General features: G+C 38.5%; 1 protein-coding gene across 5 annotated transcripts in view; it reads right to left on the reverse strand.

The window, feature by feature from the left end:
* The window catches only part of LOC127550789 (tyrosine-protein phosphatase non-receptor type substrate 1-like), a 76,290-nt gene that overhangs the window by 18,119 nt on the left and 30,230 nt on the right, over positions 1-27,941 (reverse strand). For all 5 annotated transcript variants that reach the window (XM_051979970.1, XM_051979972.1, XM_051979969.1 and 2 more), the window contains 2 exons: positions 9,875-10,189; positions 3,102-3,428 (listed from right to left, as the gene is read on the reverse strand). In XM_051979970.1, coding sequence (XP_051835930.1) covers positions 3,102-3,428; positions 9,875-10,189 — 642 coding nt within the window. The remainder of the gene's footprint in view (positions 1-3,101; positions 3,429-9,874; positions 10,190-27,941) is intronic.

Here is a 27,941-nt window from a genome sequence, read left to right on the forward strand (position 1 = left end):
TTTCTATTATCGTGGTAAAAGACTAAAACTCAGAAGTGTTTTTGTGATGCTACTAACTTTCTATATTATCTTGGGCAAATCCTTCCCCGAAGTGGAGCTCAGTTTTCCAATAAGCAAAATAATAGAATTAGATCAGGAACCTAAGGTTCTTTCAACTTCTAATGTTCTATGTTCTAAAGTTTCTTCTAGTTCCACAATTTAAACGATTCTCTTTCCACATATACATGTACACTGCTGCCCCCTTCCCTCTCCTTCTCAATCCTCGAAGGGATTCTGAGCAAATAAGGATGGATAACCTGAAATCTTAAGAATATGTAGTCTAGTGGATAGAGTTTTGGACTTGGAGCCAGGAAAACCTGAGTTCCAATTCTGCTTCTGGGACTCTGACAAAGTGTGAACTTTGGGATCCTCATCTATAAAATGAAGGGGATTGGATTAATGCTCAAAATCTATTATCCTATATTTTTATGTGTGGTTCTTTCCTTTTTTAAAATGTTCATTTTAAAATTCTGAGTTCCAAATTCTCTCCCTCTCTCCAGTTGCTCTCCTATAGTTAAAGAGGCAAATAATATGAAACTCATTATAAATGTGAGGTTATGTAAAAACATATTTCCATATTAGCTATGTAAAAAGCATGAAAAATAAAATAAAAAAGATGCTTCAATTTCCATTGAGTTAACTGGTTCTCTCATCATAAGTGCTTTGAAATTGTCTTGAATCATTGTATTAATCAGAATAGTTAAGTCATTCATAGGTGAACATAGTATAATAATTGCTATTATATACAATGTTCTGTTCACTTCACTTTGCATCAGTTCATATAACTTTGCCCAGATTTCTCTAAAATCAGCCTATTCAATATTGTTTATAGTATGATAGTATTTCATTACAACATACACCACAACTTGGTCAGTCATTTCCAAAATTATGGATATCCCCTGAATTTCTAATTCCATGCTAATTCCACAAAAAGAGCTGCTATAAAGATTTTTTGGTACAAATATGTCTTTTTCATTTTTCTTTGATCTCTTTGAGATACAGATAAGTATGCACAGTTTTATAGCTTTTTGGGCATAGTTCCAAATTACTCTCCAAAATGATTGGATCAAGTCACAATTCTACCAATAATATATTAGTGTCCTTATTTTCCTATATCCCCTCTAGCATTTGTCATTTTCCTTTTCTGTCATGTTAGCAATCTGACAGCTGTGAAGTGGTACTGCAGAGTTGTTTTAATTTGCATTTCTCCAGTTATTAGTGTTTTAGGGCATTTTGTGTGTGTCTGCATTGTGACTGCTTTGGTTTCTTTCTCTCAAAACTGCCTATTCAAATCTTTTGACCAATTATCAATTCAGAAGAAGTTCTTAAGAAACTTATTTAAACTTGCCTCTACCCCACCTGAATTTCCTGCTTTCTTTCTCATCTTGGCTGCACTGATTTTGTTTGTACAAAGTCTTTTTAATTTCATATAATCAAAATTATTCAGTTAATCTTCCATGATCCTCCTATCTCGTTTGGTCATAAAATCCTCTTTTATACATAGATCTGACAGGTAGAATTTTAAATAATTCATTAGTTTTCTTATGATATATTTTATATCTAAAACATGTGCCTATTTTGATCTTATTTTGGTATACGGTGTGAGATACTGATCGATGCCTACTTCCTGCCAGACTACCTTCCAGTTTCCTCAGCAGTTTTGATAAAATAGTGAGTTCTTGCCCCAATAACTTGGCTGTCTGAGTTTATCAAACACTAGGCTACTAAGGTCATTTGCTTCTATATAATGTATACCTAATTTATTATTCCACTGATTAACCACTGTGTTTCTTAGCCAGTATCAGATTGTTTTAATAATTAACATTTTGTATTATAGTTTGAAATCTAGTATGGTTAGCCTGCCTTCCTTTACATTTTTTAATTGATTCCCTTGATATTTTTGATCTTTTGTTCTTCCAGATGTATTTTTGTTATTATTTTTATGACTTATGAAATAATTCTTTGGTAGTTTGATTGGTTATAGCACTAAATAAGTAAATTAATTTAGAGAGAACTGTCATTTTATTATATTGGCCTAGCCTATCCAAAATTAATAAATATTTCTTTAATTGTTTGGATCAGTCTTTATTTGTGTAAAAACTATTTTGTAATTGTGTTCATTTTTTGTGTGATCCTAAAAATGAATGCAAAAAGAGGATGCTACTATTATGAGTCGTTATGAAGCTATAATGCTATGTTCTTTCAAAGGCATAACAATATCATGAAAATAATAATAGCTAACATTTATATAGCACCTACTATGTGTCAGGCACTGTTCTAAACATTTAAAAAATATTCTTATTTGATCTTCATAACAACCTTGGGAAATAGGTACTATTATTATCTTCATTTTACATAAGGGAAACAGAGGTAAACTGATTTGCCCTCAGTTACACAACTAATAAGTGTCTAAGGCTGAATCTGAATTCAAGTATTAATGACTCCAAGTGTGGCACTCTATTCACTGAACCATCTAACTGCCTTATGTTACCAAACAGAAGCATGTGACATGATGGTTTGATTCTCGGTGATAAGTTAAGTATTAAAACTGTGGTAAAAACAATTATGATGGACCTTTAACAAGGATACAGTTAAATCCTATTTCCTATCCAAAAAAAGGAAGGGAAAAACAAAGCATTTATTAAGTGCCTACTATGTGCCAGGTGCTGTGTTAAGGACTTAACAATTTTTCAAGTTATAATCCGGAGCTCTACCCAACGCACCTGGATAGCTGACATCTTGGAATAGTGGAATGAACCCTGGACAAGGAATCCAAAGCCCAGATTTTATTCCAGGTCCTATTGCTTCTTAGCGGGGTTACCTTGGACAAGTGACTTCTTGGCTAGTGCCCCATCACAGGGCAGGGTGATAACGATGGAACAACAGGTTGGAAGGAGCTTTATGAATGAACAAGACTTTGTATCATGTGAGATGTGATCACAGTGCCACCTGGCTACCCTCCTTGGTCAGATCGGGCCCGGCAGGTCTGGATGGACCCATGGGAATGAGCCCAAATCGAGCAAGAGAGCCCGGTCTCCTCAGCACAGTAGAGAAGAACTTACCTGACTCCTTTTTGTCCATGGTCCCAGAAGGGGCTGGGGCTCTGAACGTTTTACTGGCATTGATGGGAAGCTGGGAGTCGTGCAGCACCTGGCAGGTGATCTCCTGGGCTTCCTTTTGTCCGGATGTGTTGACCAGGAGTGAGATGTTGAGGCTGTAGGTGCCGTCTTTGTTCTTTGTGGGCTCAGAGGTCTTGCCTTTCTCAAGCTCGGTGCCATTCTCTAGCCAGATGACACTCACATTTTGGGGGTAGAAATTCTTCACCTGACAGGTGACATTGGTGCCGTTCAAGGAAAGTGGTTGAGAAGAAATGTTCACTTTAGGTACAACTAGAAGAAAAGGCAAAGCTTTTAGGTTAACCAAGCGCAGGTCCATCCCTCTCCTGTCCCCTGGGCTGCCATGGAGCCTCACCTGGCTGCAGGTATCCCTAGGCTTTCCTGGGGAGTCTCCCGCATCAGGAGTTCTCCCATTAGACTGTAAGCTCCTTGAGGGCAGTATCCCCAGCACACAAGCTGTGTCCTACATGTGATCTGCTGCAAATGTTTGTTGCTTTCAATCGACTGACAACCACCAAATACGGAGTCTATTCCCCTCCCAGACTGGCCCCTTTCCTTCTCAAAGTTCAAGGCTTTTTCTTTTGGGCTGCTTTTCTTGGGGTGTATGACACATTTCTCAAAGTGGGATTCAAGGACTGGATTTTCGGGTACGTGAGAGATTAAGTTTCTTGTCCTGGCTCCTAGGATGTGCTTTCCTCAGCACCAACACAGGAGATAAGGATTTATGGCTAAGGAGAATTTCTTCCTCAGGGATGAAGAGAGAAGGAAAGAACCTCCTTTTCTAGGACTATACCAGGAACTGTAAGACTTAAGGAAACAAACACAGCTCATGCTCACAGGGAACTGATCTAGGAATACAATAAAGTCAGTGACTCAGGGAAAACATGGGTTAGTCTGTGACATGGCCACTTATGTCCCTTTCTTCTTATCTTCAGGATAGCCACAGCAAATGTGAGGTTCGATCAGAAGCTGGTCAGCTCTGTCAGGGCTGCTGACTGACCTGAATGGCTCTTGAACATGCGGCTTATGCTACATATGTGCTCAGGAAGGGAACCCTTGGTACAGAAACTGTACCAAACTGTACCAAACTGTACCAAAAAAAACTGAGAACAAGCAGATCTCAGACACCCTTGAAGATACAAATCATAGAAAAGCTTAAGGAAGCAGGTGCTCCGTACTTAGAATAATAGGTTATTAGTCACTTTGTGTCTGTCTATAGAAAGTTGGCTGTTTGGTAGAAGGGGTCAAATGTGACCAGAGAGTTTTTGGAGACATGTGTACCTTGAGATGAGAGTCTTCTCAGGCTTCTCAGGCATTTAATCAATCAACCAGAATGCTTTTAAATAAGCCCCTATTATACATTGAACGCTATACTAGTTGCTTTGACTATAAATACAAAAGTGAGACAGTCTCCACTATCTAAGAGTTTACTTTCTACAAGGGACTACAATATAGTCCCAGATAAGTAAATATAGGCTATCTACAAAATTAATCCAGTGATGAAAGGCAGCAAAAAAGTAGAAGATGAAATATTGGGTATGGAGCAAAAGATCCCAGTTTGTCTGGAGCAAAGATTGCAAGAGTAAGTGTAATAAGCAATCTATTGGAAAAGTTTGGGTGGTGCTAGATTGGGAAGATCTTAAAATGCCAAACACAGAAGTTTCTTATGCTGAGATGTATGTGTATGTGTGTGTGTGATATGCAATATATTAGATGTAGGCAATAGAATCTTCTTATGGCTAGACCTGTGCTATAGGAATATTATTTTTGGAGGATGGATGGGAAAGGGGAAAAACAGAAAGAGGGAAGCAATTTGGGAATCCAGTGCCAAAGATAGGATGAGAGATGATGGGATTTTGAACTCCGATTACAAATATGAATAGACAGAATAGTTAGCTAATAAACATTTATTAAGTACCTACTATGTGTTGGGTACCATGCTAAGTGCTGGAAGAGAGAAGGGGACAAATGTGAGATTTGAAGATGGCATTGGTAAGCCTTGACATAATGGAGGTTAGTGAGGGGAATGCACTGCATAGTGTAGGCAAGGAGGGATTAAGATTCAAGGAGACTCTTAAGTGTCTGGGAGAATGGGGGTACCCTCCATAGGAACAACAAAATTAGGGGAGGAGATAGCAGCAGGAGGAAAGATGAGTTCTATTGCAGACATGGTGCATTCGAGATACTGTGGGAGGCCACGTAGGGAGAAATGTTAAGAAGGCAGTTGGAGATTTAAGACCAGAGCTTCTGGGAGAGATGACAGTTGAATGTGTAGATTTTAGAGACCTTTATGTGTGGATGATAATTGAATTTATGTTAGTAGACAATATCACTAAAAGATACTCTAGGGATGGAAGAGGTTAGCCCTGTGATACACCCAGGCACAGATGGTAAGATGTAGCTGAACCTGTGAAGGAGAATAAAAAGTCTGGTCTGACATGTGGGAAGAGAGCCCCAAAACTCAGAAGTGTCTGGAGGGGTGTGGCTGACAGGGTCAAGTACAGCAGAGAGGACTAAGAAAATGCCGTGGGATACAGAGATCGCTGGAGAGAACAGTTGCAATTTGGGGCTGAGGTTGGAACAGGAAGGGGTGGAATAAGTGCCTGAGAAAAGCTGATAGTGGGACTTTGCTACCAAGTGAGAGCTGGGAGAGAAACTGAAAGCAGTGAGAAGGCTTTTTCCCTAAGAGTTTGGCTGTGAAAGGTTACAGACTATGAAAGGAAGGAGAGATATGGGATGACAGCCTGAGGGGATGGTAAGGTCAAGTGCAGGAGTTTTTTTTTTAAGAATGGGAAGGATTTGAGCATGTTTGAAGCCAGCAGGGAGAGAATCAGTGGGGAAGAAGAGATTGAAAATTCAGGAAGAAGAGGGAATGATCAAAGGGGCAAGCACCCGAAGGAGGCAGCAGGGGATGGGATCAAGAATACAAGAAGAAAATTTGCTGGTTGCAGAGAGAAGAGCCAACTTGTCCTCCAAGAACAGAGGAAAGTCAATGCTAAGAGGAACTGAAGTGTGGAATTGGAGATGAGTGTAAGTGCATGAAGGATGACTTCATTTTTTTTTTTTAACTGAAGCATGAAATAAAGTCCTCTGATTAGTGGGAACAGGGAGGTTAAAGTAGAGGGAAAATGAAGAAGAAGAGGGAGTCCAATGGAGGCAGGAAATAGGAAAAGAATCGATCAGCAGCAGTGAGTGCCAAGTGGAGACTGGGTAACACTCAGGGTCCACACAGCCCCGTGGTGCAATGTCTTCCAGAGGTGCTCAGGAGCACAGGGGTGGAGGGGGGGAGAAAAGGTAGCAGGTGGGGGAGAAATACAGGCTGGGGTTTGAAAAAAGCTAGACAGTGACAGGACAGTGGGACAGAGGTTTCAAAGATCAATGACAGTGTCAGGCTGAATTGGTTAACTGAAGGTGTTGTGAAAGGGAAAGAAGAGGGAAAGGATCAAGCCCAAGTAGGGGTGATGGCCTGGGAAAGCAAGGAAATCAGGGACACGGAACAACCTGGACACGTCATACAATAATAATAGCTAGTATTTGTATGCCATTTTATATCAAAGCACTTGTATGAGGCAGAGAGAAGATAATTGACTTGTCCAGAGTTACCCAATTACTAGCATCTGAGGCCAAATGGAAATCAGGTTTTCCTGACGCAAGGTCCAACACTATCCACTGCACGACCCAGCTATCTCTGGGCAGCATACAGTATAAGCATTCTTATGCTTATAGACCAAGTCTGTTTTCTTGCCTTTGTAGGAACCTCCATATAACATGAAATTAGCAGCTAGACAGCCCTATTTGTAGTGGCTAGAAACTGGAAACTGAGTGGATGCCCATCAATTGGAGAATGGCTGGGTAAATTGTGGTATATGAATGTTATGGAATATTATTGTTCTGTAAGAAATGACCAGCAGGATGAATACAGAGAGGCTTGGAGAGACTTACATGAACTGATGCTAAGTGAAATGAGTAGAACCAAGAGATCATTATATACTTCGACAACGATATTGTATGAGGACATATTTTGATGGAAGTGGATTTCTTTGACAAAGAGACCTAACTGAGTTTCAATTGATAAATGACGGACAAAAGCAGCTACACCCAAAGAAAGAACACTGGGAAACGAATGTGAACTATCTGCATTTTTGTTTTTCTTCCCGGGTTATTTATACCTTCTGAATCCAATTCTCCCTGTGCAACAAGAGAACTGTTCGGTTCTGCAAACATATATTGTATCTAGGATATACTGCAACATATCCAACATATAAAGGACTGCTTGCCATCTAGGGGAGGGGGTGGAGGGAGGGAGGGGAAAAAAATCGGAAAAGAAACGAGTGCAAAGGATAATGTTGTAAAAAAAAAAATTACCCTGGCATGGATTCTGTCAATATAAAGTAATTATTAAATAAAAATTAAAAAAAAAAAGAAATTAGCAGCTAGACAGAAAAAGGCAGGCAATGGATGGAGTTGGGAAGACTCGTCTTCCTGAGTGCAAATCTGGTTTTAGACACTTTCCAGCTATAGGGCCCTGGGCAAGTCACCTAATTAGCTTTATTTTCCTCATTTTACTCATCTGTAAAATGAGCTGGAGGAGATGGAAAACTATTTCAGTGTCTTTGCCACTGAACGGGGGACCCCCCCATCCCCAATGGGGGTCCCAGCGAGTCAGGCAGGACCTAGTACGCAACACGGCCCCCAAGCACAGGTAGGCCCTCCCTCCACACTTCTGCCTCTGTCTCTGTCTCAGGCCGACCTGCCTTTCTCACAAGGATCTTAGAGTCAGTGACCTTCATAAAGACAGAGCTCACCCTCTGTGTCTCTAAGACCTTTAAGAGTTATCTTCCCTGTAAAGCAGCAAGGAAGACGATGAGTGTAGCTGGCCATTGCCCCGAGTGATGTATCTCATTGGAAACTCTGGGTGGTCAGTGGAATCTGCGGTCTGCCAGACCTCACTAAGGTGACTCTTTCCTCTCATGAGCCTCATGACTGGGATTTTCTCTTGATCTATAATCCTTGGTGCGGGCTTGAGGCACCTAGGAGTTACAATGGAGAAAGCACTGGCCTGGAGACAGGGAGATGAGTTCAAGTCTAGCCTTACATATTTACTGTATAACCCTGGACAAGTCTGTTTGCTTCATTTCCCCCAACTATAAAATGGGATCATTATAACACCTGTCTAACAGCATTGCTGTGAGGATTAAATGAGATAATATTTCAAGTGTTTAGCACAGTGCACACAGTAGGAGCTTTATAAATGCCTGCGCTTGTCTTTCCCCTCATTCTCAGCAGCCGCCAGATTGCCAGGTAGTTGCAACTCTCATCTCTGGAAATCCTACCCTGTAGCCATTTCCTCATGAATCACCATACAGAGCATCAGACTCACTGTCCCAAATCCCACCTCTTTCCAGTCCAATCAATCAATAAACATTTATCAAGTGTCTGCTATGTGCCAGACAATGTACTTAACTCTAGGGATAGAAAAAAGTGGTCTCTGCCCTCAAGGAGCGTACGATCAAAGCAACAAGCAAACAAGTATGCAGAAAACAAGCTAAATACAGAACTAATAAACAGAGGGAAAGCAGCATAACTAAGGGGGGTGGGCAAAGGCTTCCTGTAGGAGGTGGGATTGTAGCTGGGACTTAAAAGAAGCCAAGGAGATTAGTAATCAGAGCACTGGAGATGAGCATTCCAGGAATGAGGGACAGTCAGTTCTGCAGTCCTAAGCAATTCGACTTGGTCCCCCCAAACTCCCCCATAATGCTCCAAACCTAATTATCTCTCTCACTCTGTGGCTGTGTGAGCCATTTGTAACCAGAGGGCAGGGGCTCTACTTTGCTTTTGTATTTGTGGACCACCCCCTCCTCCCGAGCTTAGCACAGAAGTTTGGCAAACAGTAAAACTTAATAAATGAGTCTTCCTTCAATATTGCAACCCAACAATAATAATGGCTCATATTTCCCTAGGGCTTTATGGTTTATACATCACCTTTTCCATCATAGCTCAGGTAGTGCAAGTATTATTATACCCCATTTTACTGATGTGGAATAGTATCAGAAAGTTTTAATATCTTGCCCACGGTCAAATAGTTGGCCAGTAACAGGCCTTGACCCCAGTGTTCTGACGCCTTCTCTTTCTCCTGGTCCTCCTCCTTCCTGGCACTGGGAGGCAGAGGCCTTGCTGGCATATGTCTCACCTGGGGCTGCCAAGAACACTCCATCATCCACTGTTGAGTCGGGAAGCAACTCGAGGGTGTTTTGACATCAGAAGATCTGAATTTGAGCTTAGGAGGTGAGAGACCCTCAGGAAATCACTTCCAATTTCTGAACTTTCAGTTTCCCTATCTGTAAAATGGGAATCATTAATACTTGCACCTTCACAATGAGAGGACTGTCCTATGAATTCTCAGTGGATTAGGAGCTGTTACTATCTCCATTATTTATAGGAAGCAAGAGCAGGGATGTTATGAAGGAATAAAGGTACATCGGAAGGTTATATTTGGGCTTCATGGTTAATAATTAAGGGTCAGCCTTCTGAGGCAATTCTGAGTCAAGTTAGACAGTGAATGAACATTTTTTAAATGCTTACTCTGTATCAGACACTGCTAAGAGTTGGAGATATACAAAGGGGGAGAAGATAGTCCCTCTTCTTGGGCCTAGGACCCAGAGCCACTGAGGGAACACAGGGTAGGAAGTAGGGAATGTGCCCTGCCAGGGTTCACCTACCTCGGATAATGTCTGACAAATTCTTTGTTCCTCGAAGAGGAGTTTGCAGCGTGCTGTGATTCACTTCACAGATGACCTCGGAGTGGACGTCGCTAGCTTCTAGTTTCACCTGCACATCGCTGGTAATGTTGTAGGAGACACTATCCCCCTCGGGGAAAACCTTGATCCGTCGGGCAGGGATCTCATTCCCATTTTTAAACCATTTCAGGGTGATAGTTTTGGGAGAGAAGCCGGTTGAATTGCAGGTGAAATTCTCCAAGTGCTCAACGTTTACTCTCTCCTGGGGGCCAGACACCATAGGTACAGAAGGTTTGGCTGGACATAGAAACAATTAAAAAACACCATGAAAAAAAGTCCTCATCCTCATTAGTTAATAAAAACGCCAAATAAATACAAACTAATTTTTACCAACACCCAGTCTCTTAGTTGTTGTTGGGTTTTTGTTTTTTTTAAAATTTCTGCTATCTGGCTTCATCTTAATACTCTACCAAATAAAAGTCTTCATTGGTTAATAAAAATACAAAATAAACACAAAAGAATTTTTACCAACAAAAAACTCTTAGTTTTTAATTTTATTTTATTTCTGCTACCTGGCTTCATCTTAATAGTCTATGAAATAAAAAGTCTCATTAGTTAATAAAAATACCAAATAAATACAAAAGAATCTTTACCAACACTCAGTCTCTTAGTTATTTATTTTAAACTTCTGCTATCTAGTTTCATCTTAATATTCCATCAGATGCAGAAAAAGGTTTTTTTTTAAACTATAAATATAGTAGAAAATGGCAGGAATGTGAGTCTGCCAAAGCATAAACTTCACTTATATAAATCTTCTTTATTAAGAGTGTCAGAGGAAGGAAAATATGCTTAGGTGTCCTCAGTCCTAAGAAGGAGCTTACTCTACTCTACTCAGCTAAACATGGTAGAAAGAACACTGCCTCTGGAGTCAAAAGACATGGATTCAAATTCTGTCAGATGTTATTATTCATGTGATTTTGTGCAAGTCACTCAACTCACCTGAGCCTCAGTTTCCTCATGTATAAAATGACGGGTTTGGACTAACCACTTTTCTCCAGGACCTACAGTCCTATGATCACTAATTTTCTTAGAAAAGCTCTATACTGCCTATTCACTAAAGAGATGGAAGAAAGAGGAAAAAGTTCCCCCAAAAGTTCTTTTTTTGTGGAGGATGAAGGGGTATGCATCACTTGGGAATGAGTGAAAAATCATGGACTATGAGGGAATATTATTGTGGCATAAGAAATAATGACTTACCTAGTGAATGGCTAAAGTTGTGATATATAATTGTGGTATAAGACCAAGCTTTTTAAATTGTGGGTTGTGGCTCCATATGGGCTTGAATAACTAAATGTGAGGGTTGTGAAAAATCTGATAACAATAAAAGATTTCTGAATGCACTGACCAAAAACCAATTCAAAATCAACTGCGTAATGGGTCTGAGGTGTTTCTGCACTGCTTGCCTGTATTGCATCACACAATTTCCCTGCAGCCTCGGTTCTGAACACACAAGCAAACATTGCACTGTGCATGCATGGATGCTACACCAAATCCCTCAGCTCAGATTCAAGACCAAGCACGCAAAAATTTCTCAGGTAAAAAGGGGCTGCAAGAGGAAAAAGTTCAAGAAGCTCTGCTGTAAGAAACAATTAGCAGAATGTTTTCTGACCACCTAAGACGATTTATATGAACTAATGCAAAGTGAAATGAGCAGAAATAGATGAACAATGTACACAGTAACAGCAATATTATAACTACAATCAACTGTGAAAGATTCAGCTACCTATAATCAGGACAAAGATCCAAGACAATACCCAAGGACTCATGATGAAAAATACTTCCACCTTCAGAGAGAGAAATTAGGAACTCTGAGTACTGATGAAGCATTTTTTGTCTGTGTGTGTATGTACTTTTGTTTTTTGCTTTTTGTAACATGGTTAATATGGAAATGTTTTATATTACTTCATTGTATAATTGATTGCTTTTTCAAAGTAGGGGGCAAGGAGCAGTAAAGAAGAGAATTTGGAACTTTAAATCAAAAAAAGAATGTTAAAATTTTTTTACATGTAATTAGAAAATATTTAATGAAGCAAATAAAAACATTTAAAAAAGAAATTATGAAGAAGATAGAAAGGAGAAAAGGAGTATTTATGTAGCACCTACCACGTGCCAGACTTTTTGCCAAATACTTTTTACAAATAATTAATTTTTATTTTTAATGTCTCACAACAACCCTGTGAAGTAAGTACTATTATTACCCTAATTTTATAGATGAGGAAACAGAGGCAAAGAGAAATAAGTGATTTTCCCAGTTACAAAGCTATTAAGTGTGTAAGTCCCAGTGGTTTCAGAGAAACCTGAGAAGACCTATATGAATTGGTTTAAAATGAAGGGAAAAGAACAAATGTCAAAATAACAACATTGAAAAGACAAAAAATTCTGAAAGACAAAATCTCTGAACAGTTCAGTGAATAAACCACAATTCTAGAGGACCAATGAGGATGTTTTTCCTAATGGAGAGCCAATGGACTCAAGATGCAGAGTTATATACGTGTGTGTGTGTGTGTGTGTGTGTGTGTGTGTGTGTGTATTTGGACACTGTCAATATGGGAATTTTTCTGGAATATTTTTATTTGATCATATATATTTACTATGTTTCCACTTTCACCCCCCCTGAGAATGGGAAGTTGGAAGTGAGAGGTAGAGGGAAAAAAAATCTGTTAACTGAAAAAAAGAAAAGAAAAGTTACACAAAAAGAAAAAAAAAGTATGCCTATATCTAGTGCCTATATTTCCTGGCTACCTATGATGCTTTAAACCTCCAGAATTGTAGAGTTTAAAGGAAATTTTAATATGATTTAAGCCAAAACTATATTCAAGGAAAATATTTCCCCTAGAACTTTCTCAGCAGTGAATATTCAGCCATTCTTGAAAATTTTCAGTGATAAGAGAGAAGACTTCCTAATACAACCCAGTCCTTTTTTGGACATCTCTGATTTTTTTTCTTATAATGAGTTAAAATCATCTTCTTCAATTTCCTTGCATCACACTTAATTCTTTTTTCTCAGATCAGGGAAAACAAGCCTTATTCCTCTTTCCCAAGATAACTCTTCAAGGCTGTAGAGTTGAGATGGTGAGTACAGGTAGCAATCCAAATGAACTCTCCCAAGGTTATCCTCCAAACAACTTTTAAAAAGTCTTCAAATCAAATTTTGGGATGGCATAGTCAACAAAATATTATAGTGAGACACTTTTCCAGTCAAAGAATACTTAGGAGATAGGTATGTGACACTAGGGATGGAGCTTGGTTCAGAGCTCAGCATAGTCTGTGGTGGGCTTTGGAGGGAACTATAATAGCAATAATAGTATCTTCAGGAGTTCTCAGCCAAGAGATGGTAAAGGGGTCAGACAACTGCTCAAAAATAAATTATAGGGGACTCTTTGCTCACACTGGTTACAACTAGTGCTGATTTGCAACTCTATTTGCCCATAAGTACTTCTGGATCAAAGTTTCAGGACAAAGAATAAAAAGCAGAATAGGCCAAATGGAAAAGGGGGTTCAAAAATTCATTGAAGAATAGCATTCCTTAAAAAGCAGAATCAGTCAAATGGAAAAGGAGATACAAAAACTTACTAAAGAAAATAATTTCTTAAAATTAACATTGGCAAATGGAAATTAATGATTCCAGGAGACTTCAAGAAACAAAACAAAAGAATGAAAAATAAAGTTCAACTGACTTGGAAAATAGATCAAGAACTACTTGAAAACCACAAAACAAAAAAGAGCCTAGATGTCATATTTCAAGAAATTATAAGGGAATATTGACCCCCAATATCTTAGATCCAGCAGGCAAAATAGAAATAGAAAGAATATACTGGTATACTGATAAACTCCTTTTAAAAAAGACTGACAAATGAAAATTTCCAGGAATATTATAGGCACATTCTAGAGATCTCTCAGATCAAGGAGAAAATATTGCAAAAGAAGCTATTCAAAAATGCCCAAAAATAGCTGTACTAGATCTGAAATTATATTATACAGCAGCAGTTACCAAAAACATTTGGTATTAGCTAAGAAATAGACTAGTTGATCAGTGGAATAGGTTAGGTTCAAAGGACAAAACAGTCAATAACTTTAATAATCTAGTGTTTGATAAACCCAAAGACCCAAGCTTTTGGGATAAGAACTCACTGTTTGACAAAAAATGATAGGAAAATTGGAAATTAGTATGGCAGAAACTAGGTATTGACCCACACTTAACACTGTACACCAAAATAAGGTCAAAATGAGTTCATGACTTAGGCATAAAGAATGAGATTATAAATAAATTGGCTGTGGAAGAGGAAGGAATTTATGACCAAAGAAGAACTAGAGATCATTATTGACCATAAAATAGAAAAATCTGATTATATCAAATTAAAAAGTTTTTGTACAAACAAAAACTAATGCAGACAAGATTAGAAAGGAAGCAATAAACTGAGAAAACATTTTTACAGTCAAAGGTTCTGATAAAGGACACATTTCCAAAATATATAGAGAATTGACTCTATAAGAAATCAAGCCATTCTCCAATTGATAAAAGGTCAAAGGATATGGACAATTCTCATACAAAGAAATTGAAACTATTTCTAGCCATAACAAAAGATGCTCCAAGTCATTATTATTCAGAGAAATCTGAAATAGCACTACACACCTGTCAAATTGGCTAGAATGACAGGGAAAGATAATGCGGAATGTTGGAGGGGATGTGGGAAAATAGGGACACTGATACATTGTTGGTGGAATTGTGAATACATCCAGCCATTCTGAAGAGCAATTTGGAACTATGCTCAAAAAGTTATTAAACTGTGCATACCCTTTGACCCAGCAGTGTTTCTACTGGGATTATATCCCAAAGACATCTTAAAGAAGGGAAAGGGACCTGTATGTGCAAGAATGTTTATTAAATGCTTTCTCTGTGGTAGCCCTTCCAGAAACTGGAAACTGAGTGGATGCCCATCAATTGGAGAATGGCTGAATAAATTGTGTTTTTAAATATTATGGAATAGTATTGTTTTGTAAGAAATGACCAGCAGGATGATTTCAGAAAGGCCTGGAGAGACTTACATGATCAATTCTGATGGACGTGGCCCTCTTCAACAATGAAGATGAACCAAATCAGTTCCAATAGAGCAATAATAAACTGAATCAGCTACACCCAGTGAAAGAACTCTGGGAGATGACTATGAACCACTACATAGAATTCCCAATCTGTCTATTTTTGTCCACCTGCATTTTTGATTTCCATCACAGGCTAATTGTACATTATTTCAAAGTCCGACTTTTTTTTATACAGCAAATTAACTGTTTGAACATGTATACATTTATTGTATTTAACTTATACTTTAACATATTTAACATGTATTGGTCAACCTGCCATCTGGGGGAAGGGGTGGGGAGAAGGAGGGAAAAAGATGGAACAAAAGAATTTGCAACTGTCAATGCTGAAAAATTACCTATGCATATATCTTGTAAATAAAAAGCTATAATAAAAAAAGAAAAAAACCAAAAAAACAAAAATGGCCAAAAAGAAGCAATTCAAATATTATGGAGCCACAGTCAAAATTACACAAGATTTAGCAGTTTCTACATTAAATGACTGGAGGATTTGGAATATGATATTACAAAAGACAAAGCAGCTAAGATTACAACCAATAATACCTATCCAGCAAAACTTCAGGGGGCAAAAAGGATATTTAATTCAACTAGAGGACTTTCAAGAATTCCTGAAGAAAGAACCAGAGCTGAATAAAAATCTGACATTTAAACACAAGACTTAAGAAAGGATTAAAAAGGTACACACAAAAGAGAAATCATAAGGGATTCAATAAAGTTAAACTTTATATTCCTATATGAGAAGATAATATATATAACTCCTACGAACTTTATCATGAGTAGGGTTGTTAGAAGAAATCTACATTGATGGAGACATGAGTATGAATCAATTATATTGAGATAATATAAAAAAAATGAAGAGATAAGAAAGAGGAAAGGAGAGGAGAAGAAGGAAGGGAGAAGCAGAATGGGAAAAATTTTCTCACATAGAAGAGGCATGCAAGAAAGATTTTTTTTTTTTTTTAGTAAAGGGGAAAATGAGAGAGTGGCAAGCAAAACTTGAGTCTCACTCTCACTGAAATTGGTTCAAAGAGGGAAGAATATATAAACACACTCAGGTATAGAAATCTATATTACTTAACAGGGACATAAGAGGGGAAGGGAATAAGAGACAGAAGCAGCAGGGAGATGATAAAAGGGAGGGCAAAAATGAAAAGAGGCAGTGGTTAGAAGCCAAATAGATTTTTGAAGAGGGACAAGATAAAAGAGAGAGAAGAAGGAACAGAAGAAAACAAGATGGAAGGAAACATATCGTCAATAATCATAACTGTGAATGGTAATGGAATGAGCTCACCCATAAAATAGCAGAATGTATTAGAAACCAGTACCCCAAAATATGTTGTTTATAAGAGACACACTTGAGATAGGAAGATACAAACAGAGTTAAAATTAAGGACTAGGGCAGAATTTGTTATGCTTCAGGTGAAATAAAAAAGGCAGGGGTAAGCAATTATGACATACAAAGCAAAAACAGAACCAATTTTTTAAAAGGAATCAGAGAAACTATATTTTACTGATAGATGCCATAGACAAGGAAGTAATATCAAAAAATTTTCTTATAGAATCTTCCTCTGGTAAAGATCATATTTTTTTCAGATATATAGGGAACAGAGTCAAATGGATAAAAAATAAGAGCCATCCCCTAATTGTTAAGTGGTCGAAAGATATGAAACAGGAAGTTTTCAGAAGATGAATTGCCATTAGACAAACATAAATTAAAACAATTCTGAGGTAACACTTCACACCTTTCTAATATTTGAAAGGAGAAGAGAAACAGGGACACTAATGCACTATTGATAGAATTGTGAACTATTCCAACCATTCTGGAGAACAATTTGGAACTATGCTCAAAGGACATCAACTCCTTTTTAAAAGAGACTAGCAATACCATTCCTAGGTCTGTACTCCAAAGAGATCAAAGAAAAGTGAAAAGAACCTATCTTACAAAAATATTTATAGAAGCTCTTTTTGTGGTGGCAAAGAATTGGAAATTGAAAGAGTGCTTATCAATTGTGGAACAGCTGAACAAGTTGTGCCATATGATTGTAATGGAAGTACTATTGTGCCATAAGAAATGACAAGAAGGGTGGTTTGAAAAACAAAACAAAACAAAACATGGCAAGTCCTATATGGTCTACATGCAGGGGTTCTCAAACTTTTAAAATAGGGGTCCAGTTCACTGTGCCTCAGACTCTTGGAGGGCCGGACTATAGTAAAAACAAAAACTTTGTTTTGTAGGCCTTTAAATAAAGAAACTTCATAGCCCTGGGTGAGGGGGATAATTGTCCTCAGCTGCCGCATCTGGCCCGTGGACCCTAGTTTGAGGACCCCTGGTCTACAGGGAAATCATCATACACAGTAAAAGCAAAGTTGTAATAATGATCAACTGTGAAAGTCTTGGCTACTCTGATCAATATAGTCATGTAAGACAACTCCAAATGACTCATGATGAAAAAATGGTACCCTCCTCCGGAGTGAGAACTGATGAACTCTGAGTGTAAATTGAATTTTCTCACTTACTCTCTTTTTTTTTGCTTTTTTTGTGATATGTCTAATATGAAAATGTCTTACATGATTTCACATGTATAATTGATATAATCTTGCTCATTTTCTCAGTAGGTAGAAAAAGAGTGGGAAGGAGGAAGAATATTTGGAACTCAAATGAAAATGAAAAGAATACTAAAATAATTAAATAATATTTTTATTTAAAAAAAAAACTAAGAAAGGTAGATTAAATAGGGATTCATCTTAACCAAAACAAACTCTAAGGATGCACAGAAACATTTATAACAGCTCTTTTTGTGGTGGCAGAGAATTGGAAAGTGAGGAGATGTCTATCAATTGGCAAAGTGCTGAACAAATTATGGTATACGAATGTGATGGAATACTATTGCTCAGTCAGAAATGATGAAGGGAATGATTTTAGTGAAACACAGAAAGACATGTATGAAATGATGCGGAATGAAATGAGCAGATCCAGTGGAATGATTTATACAATGTCAATGCTGCAAAAACAATTTTTAAAAACTTACAAACTCTGAGCAGTACAATGACCAGCCATGATTCGGGAGGACTCATGAGAAAATATGATAAAGAAGTGATGGGCTCAGAATACAGACTGACATATATAATGTATGTATGTATCAGCTGCCTTCATTTTCTCCCTTACCTTCCCCTAAATCGCTCACCCCAAAGCTGACAAACTCTTAACTTCTCTGTAGCTTCTGACACTGTTTGCCCTTCCCTCCACCTGGAGACTCCCCTGCACGGCTTTTTCATCCTCCTGATTCTCGTTCCACCCGCTTCACTACCAGAGCCATAAGTAGAGACTTCTGTGGCTGAGGCAGGAAACTCGGCCCTGTCTGGGGTGGGGGTGGCCAGGACTCTGCGAGGCAGACTGGGACTGGCCGGAGGTCTCCTTCTACAAGTCCTTCATGGCCTGGCCCTTCCGTCTCCCATTCTTCTACCCCAGCCACCTCCCTGGTTCAGGCTCTCGTCAGCGCTCCCCTGGACTCTGCAGGAGCCCCCCAATCAGACTCCTGGTTTCTCCCCTTTACCTTCTTCAGTTCATTCCCCATTGCAAAGCTGCGCCAGATCTGTGACCTCATTATTACTTCAGCAACACAGACCCAGGCCATCCGTGCCGGCCCGATTGAGTCTCCCCAGAAGTTTGCCCAAGAAGAGCCCGGGCATCGGGGCAGTGAGATGGAGCTTGGTCTGGAGTCGGCAAGAGGACTTCAAATCCTGCCTCTGACACTTACGAGCTGCGAGACCCTGGGAAGATCATTTCTTTAACCTCTGCCGGCTTCAGTTTCATCTCTAAAACAAGGATGTAATATTTATCTCCCACAGCAATTATGAGGATCAAATAAGAAAACGTCTGTAAAGGCACTTTGTAAACCTTAGAGTGCTACATAAATGCAATTATTATTATTATTGTTAATTATCCTTCCACCTTCCTCAAGTTCTCTTAACATCATCGGGGGCACCCTGGAGCACGCAGCCTGTCCATCAGTTGGCTTCCCCACATTCTCACCATATGACTGACCCAATTTTTTGGTTCATAAATTTTTTTAGTGACACCCTTTCCACGGCTTCTCCTCAGTAATTCCCTATTTGTAACATATTGCAGCCTCCTCACACCATACACCTCCTCACTGGCCTCGGCCTGACCCTCAATTTCAATTCTTCAGCAACTATGCAGTTCTGTGACTCACACCCATATGTCACTGGGAGAATACTGGTATTAAAAAGATGGACCTTGTTTTAGGGAGAAACTTGTGGCCATTAAAAGAACTCTGCAATTTCCCAAAGGCATCCAGAGTGCGCTGCTCCTTCTTCTGGTCAATCTGCCCGGCTCATTCCTCACCCACAGCAGTAGTCCAAGGCATGAGCGTACACACACACACACATGCACACACACACACACACATACACACACACACACACACACACGCAGACAAGCTTTACGGGATGTCCAAACTGAATCTTACAGTCTGAACAGGGCATTCTTCATTCATCCACTTTTTCTGGGATGGATACTGAGTCCAACCTCCACACTGATAATAAAATAATCTTCACATTGCAAAAATCTGACGGACCATACCACTAACCTGCTCAAGAATTTTTGTTTCTAGGATTATTTCTAGGATATTGTTTCTAGGATAAAGAAAAAACAAAAATAGAAAACAAACAAACCAAAAACTCCTCAGCTTGGCATTTAAAGCCATTTGAAAACTGACTTCAACCTACCTTTTCAGATTTATTTCACGTTACCCCTTGTTATGCATTATTTGTTCTAGACAAATTGACCTACTTGATGGTTTTCAAATCTGGCATCCCATCTCCAGTCTCCAGGCTTGTGCACCAATGGTACTACATGCCTGATGTGCTCTCATTCCACCTCTTAGAATTCTTAGCTTCTAGCCAATGGAAGTTGTAGTTACTGTAGAAAGCTTCCTCATTATTAGTGCTGTCTTTTTCAAATTATGCTCTATGATCCCAGCAGAATACATGTTTCTTGAGGGCAGGCACTGGCTTCTATTTTGCCTTTGTACTCCCATAGCCTAGCAGTGTTTTGTACACAGTCCATACTGGAGTGTTAGTTGAACTGAAATCAATTGATTTCATAAATCCTTTGCCTCTCTGCAGCATTTTATGCTACTGCCCACCTTTTCCTTCTGGATACACTCTTCTTCAGTAGCTTAAATAACAAAATGGTTCTCTTCAACCTCTCCATTTGTTTTGTTTCCTATGTTGGTTTCTTGTGAATGTTCTGCAAAGTCTATTCTTGGATCTCCCCTCTTTGTACACTGCCTCCTTCCCTCTCTCTCTCTGCCTCTCCATCTCTCCTTCTCTCCCTCTCTTTCTCTCTCTCTCTGTCTCTCTCTCTCTCCCCCGTCTCTCTCTCTTTCTCCCAATCTCTTTCTTTGTCTCTATCTGTCTGTCTTTCCTTCCTCACCTTCTCTCTCTCTCTCTCTCTCTCTCTCTCTCTGTGTCTCTCTGTTTCTCCTTCCCCACTCTGTCTCTCTCTGTCCCTGTCTCTCTCTGTCTCTTCTCTCTCTCTCTGATCTCTCTGTCTCTCTGTCTGTCTCTCTTTTTTTCTCCCAGTATCTCTCTGTCTCTCCTTCCCTACCCTGTCTCTGTCTATCTATTTCTCTCCCCACCCTTTATAAATTTTGGTCATTTCCATGGCTTCAATTATTTTCTCTACATAGATGATTCTTAATCTACTCATTATGTACCAACATATTGCAAGCTCCACACCTACAGCTTCCACCACTATAGAGATTCACCTCTCCTTGTCCCCTGACATGATGGACAGGGTTACTCTGAGGGTCCCTCTCAACATTAACCTTCATAATTTGTGCCTTCGCCCGTTTTCCCCTGTGAACAACAGAAAGCTCTCCTGTAAGCATTCAGGCAAAGAGGATATGAGATATAGGACAGATTCTATTTGATGCAACAAAAAGCACAAAATAGGCTTAGCAATCAGAGCCTCTCAGCAATCAGAGAAATTCTCTTCCCTTCCTGAGAGGACACCAAGCCCTCCTCCTCCTCTCTGGTGGATTTTACCTTCCCTGAGGACTTAGTTCATAGGGTTCACCATGAAGGGAATATGAGGTACTTCCCACAGCACTAATGGCCACCATGTGAAGATGGAGAGTGGGACAGACACCACCTCTGCAAATGGAAACCAAGAAGGCCCAACCTAATACCAGGACCTAAGAGGAATCACAGATGGGGCCCAACTTTCCCAACCCCAGAGAATGGAATTAATCCCAAGTAAAGGCATCATTATCAGAAGTTCTTCGTCTTTTCTTTTTTTTCCCCTTCCCCTTATCCCCATCTACTGCCTACTGACCACCATCCATTGGCTACCATTAGACACAAAAATGTAAAATTATTCTGTGTAAACTTCTATTTATCTACCTTTCTCTGGATGTAGACAATGCCTTCCTTCATGGGTTCTTCCTAGTTAATTTGGGTATTTATAATAGCCAAAATAACTTACTGGCTCTAAGTTGTTCTGAAAACATTGTTGTTATTGCTGTATACAATGTTCTCTTGGTTCTCATTTAATTCTTCATTATTTTGTGCAGGTTTGCCCATGTTTTTCTCTAATCAATGAGTTTATCATTTCTTACACCATAGTAGTATTCCATCATGATCATATACCATAACTTGTATAGCCATTCTCCATTGTATAGGGCATTCCTGCAATTTTCAGTTTTTTGCCGCCATAAAGAGAGATGCTATAAATATTTTAGAAAATATGGGTTCTTTGCTTTTTTCCTAATCAGCTTTGGAAACCGACCTAGTAGTAGTATTACTGAGTCAAAATGTACAGACAAGTTTAATAACTTTTTTTTTTAGCATAATTCCAGATCATTTTCCAAAATGATTGGATCAGTTAGTTCATAGTGAATTAGTGTCCCAATTTTTCCATATTTTCTTCAATATATGTTGCTTTCCTCTTCAATCATTTTAGTCCACCTCATATGTATAAAATGATATCTCAAGGTTGTTCTAATTTGCATTTTTTCTAATCAATAATGATTTTTAGAGCATTTTTATATGACTATAAATTGTTCTGATTTCTTCACTTGGAAAACTGCCTGTTCATATCCTTTGACCATTTATCAATTGAGAATTACTTGTATTCTTATATATTTGACAAAGTTCTTTATATATTTGAGATGAGACTTTTACCTGAGAAACTATCCATAATTCTGCTCCCCCAATTTTCTGCTTTCCTTCAAATCTTGACAAATTTTTTTTTGTATTTTTACAAAACCTTTTTAATTTAATGTAATTGAAATCATCCATTTTACACTGAACGCTGCTCTCTATCTCTTGTTTATTCATAAATTGTTTGCCTATCCACAAGTCTTTCTCCTTGATGATAATGGTCAATCTACTTGAAGCCTTGAAGTCTTCAATCAGTTGCCATCTCCTTTGGGAAGCCTTCACTGATCCTTCCCCCATCTGCCTCTTCCCATTCTAACTCACCCCATTTAATTATTGTTCTCTCCAAATTGTCCTGAAATACTCTGACTCGTTTCTCCTTTGTCCCCTTTATTCCTTACCTTATATACATTTATCTATGTATATAGATACATAAAATGTAAGCTCCCTAAGGTCAGGAACTTTTTTTAATCTTCAACACTTACACAATAAGTATCTATTAAACTGATTTATCTAAACTATATATCTCCCTCAATATCACACACAAAACATTGTTTACAGTAGGTGCCTAATAAATGTTATAGTGATTGAACCAATGATTTTATCTTTTATTTACATGGCATTTTGATAAAAATGTTTTCAGGCATTACATCATTTATTGTTTACAATCAAGTTTATAAGACAAATACTACTCCTATTTTTATAGAAAAAGAAGCTGAGATCTAGAGTGAAGTCTGTCATTCATGGTCATATAAGGTCACTAAGTGGTAATTTTAGGCTAATAATCAATAAACATTTGTTAGGCTCCTGTTATGTGTCAAATACTGTGCTAAGTGCTACAGATACAAAGAAAGTTATGATCTAATGGGAGAGACAATATGCAAATAAGTATGTACAAATAACCCATATACCAGAAGAATTATAAATAATAATAGAGAAAGCACTGAAATAAGAAAGTGGAAAATTCTTACTGTAGATGGTATTTTAATTGAAATTTGAAGGAGGCCAAGGAAGCTTGTAGGCAGAGATGGGGAGGAGAGAATTCCAGGAATGGGGACCGCCGGAGAAAACTCCTAGAACTGAGAGAAGAGGGGAGGAATGTCTTCTTTAAGGAACTTTAAGAAGGTCAGTATTCTGGACCATGGCAGGAAGGTGGTTCAGTGGAGAGTCTGGATGCCCTGAGTTCAAATCTAGTCTCACATATAAACTAGCTGGGCAGCTCTGGGTAAGTCACTCAACCTACCTCCCAGGATTGTCATAAGGCTCAAATAACATAATAGTTGTACATGTTTAACATATATTGGATTGCTTGCCATCTAGGGGATGGGGTGGGGAGAAGGAGGAGAAAATCTGGAACACAAGACTATGCAAGGGTCAGTGTTGTCAAATTATCCATGTGTATATTTTAAAAATAAAAAGATTTATTATAAAAAAAAGAAATAATAGTTGTAAAGCATTTGCCACAGTGTCTGGCACATGGCCGACACTATGTCAATAACAGCAATGAGGATGCAGGGGGGTAAGTTGGAATGTAGTTACTAATGTTGTTTAAACAGCCTGCTGCACTTCACTTATCACAGGGCTGCATTTTGTTTAAGAGCAATATCATCCATCCATAGAACTTTGAAAAATAAATCCTACAGTATATCACCGGTGTATGTAAAGATGATTTAATATCTTAATTATTAAAGGGAAGAAATATGGCTGACAACAATTAGAAGGATAATTCCAACAGATTCAAGCGATGATATGTTTGAGTTCCGGCTCTGCTGTTTACTCTCGGTGTGACCATGGGCAAGCTGTATCAATTCAATTCAACGAATATTAAACTGTTTAGTACATACAGAGCACTGTGTTTAAGCACTGGAGATACAAAGAAAGAAAAAAATGAAACTCTCTCTGCCTTCTGTTGGAAAGATACGATATGTGCTCATGAGTGCGTACAAAGTAATAGAGATGTTTCAAGAGAGACAGGACACTCAGAACAAGGGGATTGGGTAAGTTTTTGTGAAGATGTGGCTCCTGAGCTTTGCTTCAAAGGAAACCTGAGATTTTTCTAAGTAAAAGGTGAGGGAAAGAATAAATATTCACAAAAAGGGAGACTATTGGTACAAAGATACAGGGGCAAGACATGGAATATCATATACAGGGAACAGGTAACAGTTCAATTTTACCTGGAATAGTGATTATAAGGAGTATTGATAATCACAATAATAAAAGACTAGAAATGTGGGTGAAAATCAGATTGTGGAGGGCATTAAAAGTCGATCTACTTTATTCTAGAGGCAATAAAGAGGTAATGCAGATATTCTGAGTGGGTATATTGGGAGATTTGGTGATGTATATTTTAGGATGTCATTTTGACAGCTGTGTATGGGATGGTTTGGAGTAAGGAGAGACCAATAACATTATAGGAACACTCCAGGTGTCAAGTGTGGAGAACCTGAACTAAGGCAGAGGCGATGGAAGTTGAAAGGAAGGTAATAGAAAGTATAGCTGAGCTCTATCCTACAAATTCTCTAAACAGAGGTAGAAAATATACTTAATCAAGAAGAAAAAAAAGCAGTGAATCATTCTTCCAGTCCAGGTCAGTAAAATGAGACAGACGGGGAGATGTATGGATACTAGAATCTGGGCCAAACTAAGCAGGACTGGCCATACTAAGAATTTAGCACAGGGAGAGACCATGTATTATGGCAAGAAGAGGTCCCAGATTCAGCATAAAAGGGGCTGACCTTGTGCTTGGGTAGAAATAGGCATTAACTAGCAGCTCACTTCCCATTTCTAGGTCACAGAACCAGGGCAGACATTTCAGGATGAGCCCTGGTCAGGGGCCCTAGGCTGGCTGCTAAGTAAGAAACAAGTTCAGAAACAAGAAACAGCTCTATGGCTCTGACCCCAGAAGTCGAGTCCAGCTTCCAGCCCAGCCTGCAATGGGATTCCCAGGACAGGAATCCCACCAAAAGGGATCCCACAGTTCCGTCCCTCTGAATCAGCAGCACTTTTTATCTAATTGATGGTGGTTGAGTCCAGAAGTAGTCTACTGGTACTCCCAGGGGCAAGACAACATATGTGTTGCTCAAATCCAAACCCAAACTAGAAAATTTGCAGTTTAGACCAGGAGAATATTGATCAGACTTTGTGCTGGATCTGATCATTTGGGGAGCACTGAAAACATGAAAGCTCTCAGTCTGGGCTAATCTTTACATCCTGGAAAAACAATACTCAATATCCCAAGAAAGTAGCCACAGAAACTTAGGTGAAACAAGGCAGTGTAGCCATCACTTACAAAGATATGAAGAGCCACCCTAAAAATAAGTCTGAGTATGGGAAGTAGGCTAGAAGAACGAGCAAGCAAAAAAGGAATCTGGCCATTAAAAGCTATTATGATGTTGGGGAGGTACAAATCATGAAGAAGAGAATGATTCTAAAACATCTATAAGCAATGACTCAAAGAAAAATAGGGCTTGAGCCCAAGGGCAACTGAAATTTCTGGGAGAAATGAAGAGTTAAAAAATAGTTTCAAAAACGTTTATAAATAAAATGTGAGCACTCAAAAGGAAAAAAAGGAATGAGGGCTTTGGAAGAAAGATTTGGAAAGGGAATTAACAATTTGGCACAAGAGATACAAAACTTTGTCCAAACAACAAATTCCTGGAAATTAAAATAGAACACATGGAAGATGACAACTCTATCAAGCTAGAAGAAATATTAAAACAAAGTGAAAGGCTGGGAGAAAATGTATCTCATAGCAAAACCAACTAGCCTAAAAAATAGATTAAGGATAATTTGAAAGCCATGACCAAAAAAGAACCTAGAAAACAGATTTCAAGAAATCATAAAGAGAAGACTGCCCAGATCTCTCAGAACCACAGTGTAAAAAAGAAAATAGAATCTACTAGACACCTCCTGAACGAAACACCAAAATGAAAACTCACAGGAACATCACAGCCAAAATATTTAAAGCATCTAAGTACTGAGAAGCTATAGTCAGTATCACATATGATTTAATAGTCATCTCTTCAAAGGAAAGAAGAAATCTGAATAGAGTATTACAGAAGACACATAGAATAATTTGCTCAGGAAAACTGAGCATAATCTTAGAAGGGACAAAAATTGACCCTTAATGAAATAGAAGACTTTTAAACATTCTTGATGAAAAGACCAAAAATAAGTAGAAACTTTAAAGTGTAAACAAGAATCAACATATTAAAAGGTAAATATTAATGAATAATTTTAAGAGACTAAATGAGGTTAACTTTATACCTTCATAAGGGGAGATGACACACATATTATCTTAAAATCTTGTCATAACTGGAGTTTGTGGGATCAGTTTAATTAGAGAGAGTATCTGGGAATGTTTGTTTGTTTGATGATCTTTAAAAAAATGAATAGAAAGGGAGGGGGGGAAATACACTGAAGCAGGAAGAAAGAAAGAGAAAGGATAAGGAAATTTATCTCATCATTAGGGAATACAATTAAAGGTTTATATAAAGGAGGAAAGGGTGGAAGGAATTGAGTGAAGAATACAAACACACATACACCTTAAATAAAGAAATATATTTCACTCAGCAGGAGAAAAAAGAGAAAAGGAGAGAGGGAAGAGGGGGGAAGAAGAAAGAGAGTGGATTAAGGGACCCTTCCTGAATCATTGTGGCAGAGGGGCTTACATGTTCAGTGAAACTATGAGCTTTGCCATGCAGGGTTAACCAAGATGAATAGGACATAGTTCAGGGGTGACCCACTGAAGAAGGAAGTGGCAAATCACTCCAATACCTTTGCCAAGAAAACTCCATACAGTACTAAAATGATAAAAGACATGATAACAGAAGCTGAACCCCTCAGATCAGAAGGTGTCCAACACTCTGCTGGGGAAAAGCGAAGGACACCTACAAGTCACTCCAAAAAAAATGAAGTGGCTGAAAGGAAGCTCAGCTGCAGGTGCGTCAGGTAATAAAAGGCAAGTCTGGTGTGCAAACAGCAACAGTGCATAGGAACCAGGAGTGCAAGATTGATGATCTTACTGGCTGGATATGGTCAAACAGCAGATGGAAAGTTAAACACTGACATCTTACTTAGATGGTAATGGGTGAACTGAAGTCAAGTGATCATTACATTTACTGTTGTGGGCAAGAATCCCTTAGGAAAATGGAGTACATCCTTGAATAAAAGAGTGGGAAAAGCAGTATTGGGGCATAATCTCAAAAACGATAACATGGTATCTGCTTGAATGCAAGACAAATTGTTCAACATCACAATGATACCGGTCTATGCTCCAATCACTGATGGGGAAAGACCAAAGTTGACAAGTGTATGAAGACCTACAACATTTTCTAGAACTACCATCAAGAAACTTGTCACATTCACAATAGGGGACTGGAAGTTAAAATAAGAAATTAAAAAATCATTGTTGTAACAGGCAAGTTTGGTCATGAAATACAAAATAAAATAAGGCAGAAAGTAATAAAGGCTTGTTAGTTAGCTGGACATAGCAAACACTCTTTTCAACAACCCAAAAGATGAGTCTGTACATTCATGGACATCACTAGATGACCAATATCAAAAACATTAATTATATACTTTGTAGCCAAAGGTGGAAAAACTCTCCTCATCTACTTAAAACAAGACATGAACCTGACTGTGGCTCAGATCATGAGATTTTTACTGCAAAGTTCATATTTAAGTTGAAAAAAGTAGGGAAAACCAT

This window comes from Antechinus flavipes, chromosome 2 (assembly GCF_016432865.1).
Source record: "Antechinus flavipes isolate AdamAnt ecotype Samford, QLD, Australia chromosome 2, AdamAnt_v2, whole genome shotgun sequence".
In the NCBI taxonomy this organism is placed as follows: domain Eukaryota; kingdom Metazoa; phylum Chordata; class Mammalia; order Dasyuromorphia; family Dasyuridae; genus Antechinus; species Antechinus flavipes.